Source organism: Dromaius novaehollandiae, chromosome 23, assembly GCF_036370855.1.
Source record: "Dromaius novaehollandiae isolate bDroNov1 chromosome 23, bDroNov1.hap1, whole genome shotgun sequence".
Lineage (NCBI taxonomy): Eukaryota > Metazoa > Chordata > Aves > Casuariiformes > Dromaiidae > Dromaius > Dromaius novaehollandiae.
Genome location: NC_088120.1, coordinates 7,885,711 through 7,897,027, shown reverse-complemented (window position 1 = coordinate 7,897,027; position 11,317 = coordinate 7,885,711). Strand labels below are relative to the sequence as shown.

The 11,317-nt window shown below is 41.1% G+C and overlaps 1 protein-coding gene across 1 annotated transcript in view; it reads left to right on the top strand.

Annotated features, from left to right (window-relative positions):
• Positions 1 to 190: 190 nt before the first annotated feature.
• MACO1 (macoilin 1) overlaps positions 191 to 11,317 on the top strand; it is a 30,960-nt gene continuing 19,833 nt past the window's right edge. The window contains exons 1-3 of the mRNA XM_064525075.1: positions 191 to 513; positions 10,131 to 10,272; positions 10,986 to 11,112. Of these exons, the coding sequence (XP_064381145.1) occupies positions 434 to 513; positions 10,131 to 10,272; positions 10,986 to 11,112 (349 nt within the window). The 5' untranslated portion in view covers positions 191 to 433. The remainder of the gene's footprint in view (positions 514 to 10,130; positions 10,273 to 10,985; positions 11,113 to 11,317) is intronic.

Below are 11,317 nucleotides of genomic sequence, written 5' to 3'. Positions count from 1 at the left end.
GTCAATTCACTAAGACTCCTCCGTGACGGGTTCGCGCCCCCGTCAATCAAACGCGCGGGCCGTCAACCGGTAGCGTGGGGCGGGACCAACTTCTTGATGTCGCGATGGGCCTCTTCGGCCGTCTGTCTACATTTCCCTGCTGCCGATTGGTCGAGGGCACCGTCATTCTCACTCGGCCAGCCGTCGGATTGGGCAGCGCCGGGGGAGGCGGGGCGCTGCGCGGAGGCTGCGCGGGGGGACGCGGCGGGGAGGGACGGACCAGGAATTATTTTTATTTCTTTGTTTCCCGAGGAAAAAAAAAACAGCGAGAGAGGGGAGAGGGGAAAAAAAAAAAACCGCGGGGGCGGATGGTGCTGCCGTGACCCGGGGCCGGGCAGCGCGGCGGGGCCGGGGCGCGCGGCCGGGCCGGGCCGGGCCGGAGGCGGCCGGGAGGATGAAGCGGCGGAGCGCAGACTGCAGCAAGCTGCGGCGGCCGCTCAAGCGGAACCGCATCACCGAGGGCATCTACGGCAGGTACCGACCGGCCGCCGCGGCGCGGGGCGAGGCGGGGCCGGGAGGGGGGACCCGCGCCTCGCTCCCCTCCCCCCCCCCCCGGTGCCTTCCCGCCGCCGCATCCCCTCAGCGGCCTGTCAGCGCGCCCCGCCCCCCCCCCCTCCTGTCAGCGCTCGCACAGGCGCGACATGGCGCCCCGGCGCCCCTCGGCGCCGCCGTTAGGCCGCACCGGGCCCCGCCGCCCCCCGGGGGCAGCTGCTGGCCAAGGTGCTGCCGGCGCCGCCCGGAGGGAGCGGGCCAGGAGCCGCCGGGAGCCTCCCCGCCGCCGGCCGGGCTCTAGAGCGTTACCGGAGGCGGTGGAGCCCTGCGGGGTGCGCGGGCTGCTGGGCCGTTTTCACGTGGCCGCTGCCCTGTTCCGTGGCTCCCGCAGCGCGGGCAGCGATGGGCGCGGGGACGAGCTCGCGTGAGTAACGCCTGGCGGGGCCCGGGCTGGCCTCCGGCCCGTGAAGCAGGACGGGCTCCTGAAATCCATAAAAGTAGGTAACTTTTCCTGAGAGAGAACTGTATTCCATGTAATTGCCCACGTTTTGACGTGATTATTAAGTGATACCAGCTTAAAATAATTCACTTTGTAAAGAAAATCGTAGTGGAAATGATATCCATGCTCTTAGGCACAAGGTGTAGCTGTACCTTAAAATACAAGCGTGGTTTCCAGTTTTTTACATGCAGGAGACACCAAAATACAAATAGATGCCTAAACATTTGTTTCATGTGGGCATATTTCAAACATTGTAAAGAGTATTTTAGAGCTTTCCATTCCTCGAGTATGTAAGTATGCCAAATGTGATACCAAATACAATAATCCTGTATCTCTGGTTAAAGAGGAGCTCATTGTGGGAGAGGCTATAAAACTGACTTTTGAAAGTTATAGTAAGGATAATGTTCCCTTTCTGTCTATAGTTTCAATTGAGGCTTGTGTATGCAGTGACTAAAGACTTGAGGAAATATATATAATGCAGATGTTAGCTTTACTTGAGGAAACCAGTTAATAGTGAGCTTTGATTATAGCAAAATTGTAACAAAGCACAGCTTATCCTAGTTACAATGAAACTCTGCTTGGGAATAGAGAGTATCTTGTTGCTTTAGAGTCCCAGTTTTTGAGAAAAGGGTGTTTGGAATGGTAAAGCAACGCCGTATGTTGCTTAGAGGTTAATATTTGAGGTGACTAGCTTCCTGAAAATAATTTAAATGTAAGCAATTCCTTATATGACTGCTTGCTTTTCAAAAGACATTTAAAATAGCATTATCTTTGAGCTGACTGCCTGGAGAGGTAGTGAGAGAAGGCAGGGAAAAGAGTAAAAGATGAGAAGAACATCAGATGAATATGTTCAAAGTTGTATGTACAGCTGTTGTAGCTGTATGTACGACTAATAGAGACACGAGGCTTCTTGTAGTAATTTCTCACAGAATGCTGTATTTCAGAAATGGGGTTTTTAGCCTTTGTTTCCCTGTAGCATCCTGATGAGCAGGAGTAGTCAGCAATTTCAGAGTACTGTCCCACAGCAAGAAAAGAGAAACTAGCAGGAAGGTTTGCCTCTTTGTAAATCTAATCAGAGATAGAATAACTTTTATATGGGTTGTGGTCTCTTCTCTTGTTTCTTTTGCTGTCCTTCTCCTTTTTTCTACCCCTGCATAATTTGGTAGGTTATTATTGTACACAGGTAACTTCTCATGTAACTATAGATTTCTAAATTCTTGTAATTACTATCATTATTTACTCATCTTAATTGTGACCATCAGCTTACACAAACCCAGCAAATGCAGTTGTTAGTAGGTAATATCATAGCGTTATAAACAAAGCAGCTAAGCTGAACAAATAGCATGATCGATATACTTAACTCTTCTAGGATTTTTGTCTGCTTTTTTAACTAGGACCAATCTTCCCATGCTCATTCCCTCTCCAATCTCTCAATGCAGAGCTAGTCACAGCTGTCAGAAATAACTGCATGTGAGCATAGTTGAGATTTGCAAAGCTGAAGTGTTTTGGAACATTTGGAGGAATGAAAGAATTGTCCTGGAGCAAGACTCTGAGGGTGGGGATTCACTACATGTGTACATCTGAAACAGCTTATGATAAATGACAGAAAAATGGCTTATAATCACAGAACGGATTGTTAGAAATGTAAAATCTTGGGTTGCACTGAAAAATGTGAGTATGCTGTCTCCCTGAGTATTGCTGCTTTTACCAACTTCTGCAGCATCCTTTTTAACAAGTTCCTCTAAAGGCTAATGGACTTTCTAATCTGAAATTGTGCAGTTATACTGCTTACAGTACTTTCTCCAGTATTCATTCCCTAAATTAAACAGACTGGCTTCAGCCTTTCAAAAAATTTCAAAGTTATTCCTGACCAATCTTCTGCCCCTGTTCCTCCCCCATGAAATTCTCAACAGCTGCCTTCCCTGCTCCTCCTTATACTGTTTTTTTTCCTCCTGCTGTCTTTCCTTCTATCTGCTTTTTGCCCTTTTTCCTTTCAATTTAGTCTTGCTCCCCATCTACAGTTTTAAGCCACTCCAGGCTGTATTTAAGTGCTGCATAATGTGGCATGCCAGCACTGCCATTAGAGCTTTGCTCTTGTGTACTGCAAGTGAAGCCTTGGATGCCAGTGGTGCAGTATCACAGCTTAAAATGATTATTGCTACCTGGCTGTTAAAGTACTGTGAAAACTTGATGAATCTAATATTTTGGGCAAACATGATAGAGACTCTTACTATTTAGAAGTACTTACGGTACCTTTGGAAAGAACATTATTATAATTAAAGCATACCTGTGTATGCTATCTCTAAAAACAACAAACTGATGGAAGGAGTCACAAGATCTGTTATTCCCATAGTGTATGTTTAAAACTTTGCCTTTATACTTTTTAAGATATGTTTGCCATTATTTTACACTTGAATGATTAACAACTTATACCTTTGACGTTGTGCATGTATTAAAACCTTAATTGTTAACTGAAGTATTCATTGCCTCTGTTAAACTTAGGCAATTAAAGTTTACTTGCTGCTGCTTGTTCATAGTAGTCTTCACTGATGTATTTAAAATCATCAGTTTTATTGCTGATGCTGCTTGTTTTGGCTCTGCTCAATCACATTGGCACTTGATACCCGTTTTGCAGCTGATTAAGTTTTGAGATGAATTCCCCATGCAATCATTGCAATTGGCTTAATTTCCATGTCAGCTGACTTTTGCTATATATCATAGATTTCCTGACAGTAGTACTTAAAACACTTTGTGTTCCTTTAGTATTAGGATTTTTTTAGCCCTATATATTTCTGTTCATCACAGGCATTACCTGGGATTGCAGCCAAATAAATACCTAGGAGGATGTGCATGTGTCTGTAATCTCCAAGTGGTTACTGAGATCCCCCCTCATGGAATAGAGGCAGGCTGTGGCCCTGGGCATCTAACACACTGGGCAGCTTTTCTTGGTATCATGATCCCTTTGCGAAGATGCTCACTTGATTCTGTGTGCCACCTAAATTCTGATATGGCTTATTTCCAAGGACCGTGCTTCTCACTCTGCTGACAGCTGAATAAAGAGTAAGGAAAAAACAATCCATGCTAACTCCAGGAATGTGGCTTCTTTTTAGACCTTTTTTTTTAATCCATGATAATTCTTCCTACTGATTTATTCTGGTGCTTTCTTTATAGCTTCTGATACTGGGAAAAACACTTTTTTCTTGAACTGCCCTGGGGGTCTATAACAAACCAACAGTACTACCTTTTATGACCTTAAGTTAAATTCAGGTCTCAAATCTAATTTAGCTTAAATTCAAATATGTTCTACTATGTCACCCCCAATGGTACATGTAATATTGCTCCTCTCTGCCAGTGGCTTTCATTCCCCTGCACACTGCAGTTCCCCTTGCTTTATTTTATGTGTTCTGGACTCTGGTATTTTCAGCTGAGTTACCACCATGGTCTAACGTTTTCTCTTGTTTCAGTACTACAATACTGATTGCTGATTATGTGCCTCTGGTTCAGCTAATCTATTACACTTGCTTCCAGAATCGCTGTAAGAGATGTATAGCTTTTCTGTTTTGTCTTCCCTTCTGAATAAGTAGTCAGGGAGGTTTCCTGGGATTCTTTAAATTTCTCTTCCTTTTTGAAAATGCACTTGACAAGTATTTCACATAATAGTTTCCAGGATGCATACCACATCCCAGCAGTCATGTTCTCACTCTTGCACACTTGCTGTCCTCCTTCTGTACTACTTTTATATCTGCTAATAATACTCTTATGTGTATGCAAATGCATACAAATAAATGCACGCAAATCTGTGTATTTATAATGCTTTTTCATTTGAAGATCTCTACTGATGCTCTCTAAGCATCCCAAGTTTTCTGTTTGGCATTGGTTGGATAATGCTGAGATTTTGCTTGTTGACTCTCCAGTGATTTCACGTGTGTGCTAAACTTCACCTTTCTAAAGCCTACCTCTGCATTTGGCACCCTGCCAGCCTCACGATGCCTTCCCCTCCGCTGTATTGTGTGAGTCCTACTGCAAAATGAAACGTACCCTCAGTTCTGCGAAGATTCGCTTTGCAGCCCGGGGAACTTGCTGGTACCAAAGCGATAGAATAGAGGCTTAATTTGCTACCGGTTTGGATTTTGGGTACATGATTGTTTTTTCCAGTGATATTTTTGAATGCTTTACCTTCCAGCAAGCACAATATCTGATTGTACAGGGCAGTAAAAAGAGAACAAAGAACAAACCAAAAAAAAAAGAAAGAAAAAAAGAAAAAAAGGAAATGGCATCTGGTACTTGGGGAGGAGGGGCAGGGTGGGGAAAATTAAGGAGGAAAATTAATTGTTTGAAAATTCAAAGGAGGAGCACAGTCACTGTGGAGTTATGAATAAATCTTGAAGTTCAGTATATATTAGCAGTCAACTGATGTTTCACAGAGCTTGCAGTGCTATAATCTAATCACTAGTCCTTCCAGTTCTGTACCCTACTTCTTTCATGAATGTGTGTATTTTTTTTATTTTCCTTCCTCCCCCCATCCTGCATTACCCTACAAGATTAGATACCATATGCCAGTTTTATAGGGAAAGCCCTGCCCTTAAACCTTGGGCAGATCACTGAAGTCAGCTTTTTTTGATGTGTATCAGACCAGAAAATTAAATGCCTAAAATTTAGGTTATCTATCTGCAACCAATTTAGGCGTACGATCTTTTTCCTCCTGTATTGAGAACAAACTCGGAATTAAAATGTGTGCTGCGGAATGTATTTGAGCCTTTCTAATATAAGGGCTACTCAGGTTAGAAAGCCCTTCTGTCTAGTGAATATTATCTCTAAGTGAGGATACTGACACAGCAGCTATCCAAATTGGAGAAATGTGTGGATGTGCCTAGAAAGATCAATGAATTTCAGAGGTTCGCAGACGACTAATGGCTGGTGCCGGATTCCAGGAGAGTCGGCTGTCTGACTTGTGGGATGAGCGTACTGGAGGGCGGTGCAGTGGGGATGGCGGCTCGATAACAATAGGAGAGCACTGAGGAGAAGAATAGCGTCTAGAAGGAATCAAGAGCTTGAAGAGTGAAGATGGAGTAAAAGTGACTAGTACAAAGCAGAGAAAGGGAGGAGGGCTGCTGCTAAATTTTATTAGTAACTTCATTCATAAAATATTATTTGAACAGTCTGTTGTACAAAGCAAGATAACAGAATAGCGATTAGCCTGTCAAAACAAGAGGTCTATTAGCCTGTTTTTCTTTTGGGTTTAATTCTGGCTGGACCTCTTGCAGGTATAGCTAATTTAAGCATTCCCTGAAGAGATGTGTGTTTGCTAAGCATTTGTGAATTAATTTATAAACTGTGCATTAGACGGTAGTACTTTTCAGGAATGGTGAATTGCGGTGTGCGGCATACCTGTGTGGCGTAAGGGAAATGAAGGTCTGCATTCCCTCCTTCCTCCTGCCATCCGCAGACTGCAGTGTGCTGCAAAGACAGCCGAGCTAGTTTTAAACTCGCTGTGTAACCGTAGTGGTGTGGAAGCTCGGCGCAGTTGGTGAAACCTGTCCGTTCTGAGCGGGGAGCTGCTGTCAGTAGGTTGCTACCAGTATCAGTTTTAAAGCTAGGGGTGAGTGTTTAGCTGTGCCTAGGCTGCCATCTCTGACATCGATGCAGTCCTCTGTATACAGGCCCTAATGTTGAGCAGGGGAGTGCTGGTGTCCAAAACCAACTGATTGATCGTAGTCTGAGGATCTTCTAAAATGTTTTATTTAAGTGTGTGGGTATAAGTGTGGTCTCGTGCAGTTGAACGCATATGTAGAATAAGTTACACAATGGTAAGCTACTGAGAGGCCAGCGTAAGTAGATGAAGTCCTTTGTAAAAGGAAATAACTTTCTTGTGTCTTAGTCTTGTGTTCATGACACTCTTAATTGCTTTTGAGTTGTTCAGATGATTGAGAAGTAGGCTCTTTAATGTTATTGTGAAAACCTTATTACATATTTTGAATTGTTACAATTCCACTTTAAAAGGTAAGGAAAGTCAGCATGGCATTCAGATTTTATATGAATTTAGTATTAGAAATTACCTTAATGTCTGTATTGCAAAACTCTTATTCAGCAAATGCTTTAATTTAGAGTAGCATTTTACAATTGAAAAACATTAGTTCTGACAAGTCTAATTTGTTAGGAAAAATGTATTCTCTTTATGTATTTTAGTAGCAGAAAAGTACACGATAGCCATAACTAACCCAGGGAAAAGTGCCCACACAACAAAACTGCTTTTCCAGCTAAATAGGCAAAATAATGATTGCCTCGATGTGATACCTTTATGTGTTTTTTCTCAACTGTTAGAGCCGCACATGTACAATTCAGCAGCATCGTCAGAATGAAATGCTCTGTAGTTGTGGCTACAGGACCCAGGGTCTGTTGCTGTTTGTGCCTAGGTGCTCTCAGAGGTACTGTTAAATGCAGCTGCTCCTTACAGATTTTTGTTAAGGATTTAGAGCCTCAAATAAAGAGTATAACAGCATATATGAGCATAACCGCTAGGACAAATGTTGCCATTTAGATTTTCTTTTTTTTTTTTAATGCTTATTCTGTAGTTCATTGTTTCCCAGGAGTAGTTTTTGACTACATGGCTGGGGACAGTTCTGCCTTAACTTTTCAAGGTGGATGGATCATTAATTTTGTTTCCATTAAAGATACTGCAGGAGGTTCTTAAGTTTATTTGAATATTTTTTTCAATCCTATTATGTTAAACTCCAGATGCAGAATAGTGTTTTTCAGGCTCTACTATGAATGTAGAAAATGCTTTCAATCAAAAAGTGTATGGGGGGGTGGGAATGCAGAGGTGGGTTAACTGTAGGAATATTTGCTTACTTGTTTCTTAGACCACAGAATGTATTTTTAGTAAAGTCTTTCTTTAGTTCATGGTGATTTAAAGCATGTACTCATGCCAGTATGTTAGTGAGCATTAGTCACAGCGAGTACCTTTGCAGAACTGGGCTTTTAGGGGAAGGGCTGATAACATGCTGCAAGTCAGAATAGCTAAGCAAAAACTCCTTTGAGTGAAAATGTAGGGTCATGAAAGTCCATATGTGCAACTGTCACAGCACATCTGATAAACGGTGAGAGCCCACCCTTGACAAGAAAGCAAAGCGGAGGGCTGGTGTTTTCCCAGTCCTGTGGTTTGGAAGCTGACCTAATGTAGCAAGTAATTTGAGTGATACTTCACAAAAATCCAGTTGTGGATGTGTATCTCTCTGGCACTTTTTATATTGATCCCCAGGGTTATGAAGTGATGGCTCTGGGGCTTGAAGCAATTTACAGTTGCATGCCTACTCAGCCGTATTACATGCATCTCCAACCAGTGGTGTAGCGAGTATTTTTAAAATTTCCTTAGTGGATAGGGAGTTTTATGTTTTTTCATAATACCATATATGAAATAAGAACCTCACAGGTACAAACATACAAATCATTATTGTTTAACAGTTTGCAAGCATTTTCTTGTGTTAGGCACAGATGAAAAATAAATTGCTACTGTGTCTGTGCACTGTGATTTGTTGTATGACTGCCTAAGGTTTGAAACGTAAGCACTGTCACTTGAGGGATAACTGAAATACTTGCAGGTTGGCGAGGTTTTGGACATAGAGAAGACTAGACTTAATAATTTAAGAGTTTCCTAATAGGAGATGCTTAGAATAGCTTTACATTATGCACAGAGCAAAAAATGTGTCATTGTTTAGTAGTAAAACCAATAAAAATAAACTTTTAAAAAATAGTAATAATGATTTCTCTTTCTGTGATAGTTTGCTGCTTCACCTTGAGATAGGTACCTTATGGCATCTTAATTAAATGGAGCAGTGTCCTATCTGATGGGAAGCAGAAGGCTTACTACCTACCTTTGACACTTACTAAATTTGATGAGTTGTAGTTCGGTTGCTTATAAGCCTTTGCTTGTATGTAAAACTCTTCATACAAATTTTTTATTTTGTGTCTTTTTTTGAAGCTCTGAACAACTTTGCCAATAAGCCACATGTCTATGAACAGTGCAGAAATTTGAGTCAGCTCTGCCTAGCTTTGTACACACTAATTCTTGGCAACTTATCAGTAAACATCCCAGGGCAAGGTTCCACTGGTGATGCTGACGGTATGATACAAGAGGAAAAAGAAGTTACTAATAGGAAAAAACCTGCCCTTAATGTAAAAAAACAAAACCAGACCAAATACCCTTGTTATATAAGCCAATACAGTGCAACAAGGTGGTTGCATCTGGGGGAATTAGAGTAACATACTAGATCTCCAGGTGCTGGGTTTTGGGGCAGGAAGGTTTTTGCTTCCTCCTCTGCAACAGAACAGATTGATCTATTCTCTTAAGTGCTACTGTATTAATCAGTGATTATCTCAAAATATTTTGAGCTCTGTAGTGGAGAAGGATTGTCAGTGGTTCAAAATGCAGCGCTAGGAATAAGGGACTGTGGCTTTGAAATAATCAGAAAAAGAAGTTAGACTGTCTGGCTCAAATACCATTTGCCTCTGTTTTCTTATTATTTAAAATAGATGTATATATTTTAAAATGAATATCTTCAAAAACAACTCCTTCACATCTCTGTATCAAAGCACTCTTCCTTATTGCTGTAGTTGTAGGCTTAAAATATGTTTGGTTTTATTGGTGTTGCAGTTTGTCTGTATTTAAATAAATGTGGAACATGACTGAATGTCTGCAGCCTGTTTGTCAGGGGAATGTAGAAATTTCTGAGCTCCAAATATGAGAATGTAAACCAGAAGAGAAGCATTTCAGCTGTGACAACATACCTGTTTGCAAAACTTCACTCATAAAAATACGGTGAAGAGCTAAGCAGAGATTGTCACTGAATATCTTGTAAGAGCAGAAAGCTTTCCATTTCTTTGCCACTAAAAAAAAAAATTGAATATAGTTAACTCCACTAGACTAGTCCTGCTTTTAATAATAAAACTCTCTACTTTGTAAAATCATTTTGCATGAAACTTTCTTACCTACATTAGTTTTCAGTACTTTTATTCCTGCATTAAAAAAAAAAGTTCATATGGTTTCCATGTCTCTTTATCAGAAATACAGCCCTAATGCTATCTTTTTTTTTTTTCTTTACAGTACATTTCTGTATCTGAAGTTCCTAGTAGTGTGGGCACTAGTACTGTTGGCAGACTTTGTCCTGGAGTTCAGATTTGAATATCTGTGGCCATTCTGGCTCTTCATCAGGAGTGTTTATGATTCCTTCAGATACCAGGGTTTGGTATGTATAACCTAAAATCACCATTCCTTTGTAGGAAAATCCTGCAATGTTTTATGGCATATAGCATCTTCTACAGCTAACTTAGTAGTTCTGCTGATTGTTTTCTCAAGAAGAGGAATTTTCAAGTGACTAGGTGTCTAATATGGGATCTTGGCTTAAGTTAGACTGCCTATTTAATCTTTGGCAAATGGAAATGATGAACTATATAGCTATCAAGTTTTTCACCACAGGCAAGTAACTTTTGAATTTCTATGACTAGTGAATTGGTTTGGAATCCTAAGTAAGAGAGTTATAAGACTGTAATATGGATATGCTTGCCTGTTTAAATATTTACTACTCTTTTTGAAAGTAAATGACAGTGCTGTGCTTTTTTCTTTTTGTCAGAAGGAATAATATAGTTATGATAATACTACATCAATAGTGTAAATGAACGTCTTCAAAATAATAAGGGATAAATGCAGCTGTTTTGAGACTCACTGGAAGAGTGGGCAGGACCAAATATTCCTGAGTTGCACACTTTCTCCCTTAATTGGATATGTCTGTACTTTCGTTGGTTAGACTGATCCATTTCTTTGTCCTGATAATAACTAACACTTAGCCTTTCTATGTTGAAATCACTGTAGTGTCACCATTAATAAATAAAGTGGTAATATTTGCTGGAATAAACTGAAACCCTCTTCTTCTCTCTCTTCCCCCCCCCCCCCTTCTTTTAGGCCTTTTCAGTATTTTTTGTTTGTGTAGCATTCACGTCAAATATAATATGTCTGCTCTTCATACCAATACAATGGCTGTTTTTTGCTGCCAGCACGTATGTATGGGTACAGTATGTCTGGCACACAGGTAGGTAACTTTTCCTTAATTACAACTTGCTGATTTGAATATATATCTTACAATTTTTAGTAATATGCAGAAACCCTCTTCTGTCTGTTGCTGTGTATGTTTTAAGGTACTTTGCTACAGGTTAAGTAAAACGTTCTTATGCTATCCTTAGTATGCTGATTTGCACTTGATACATCTCTGGGTGAATCTTGTAGTCATAGAAGGT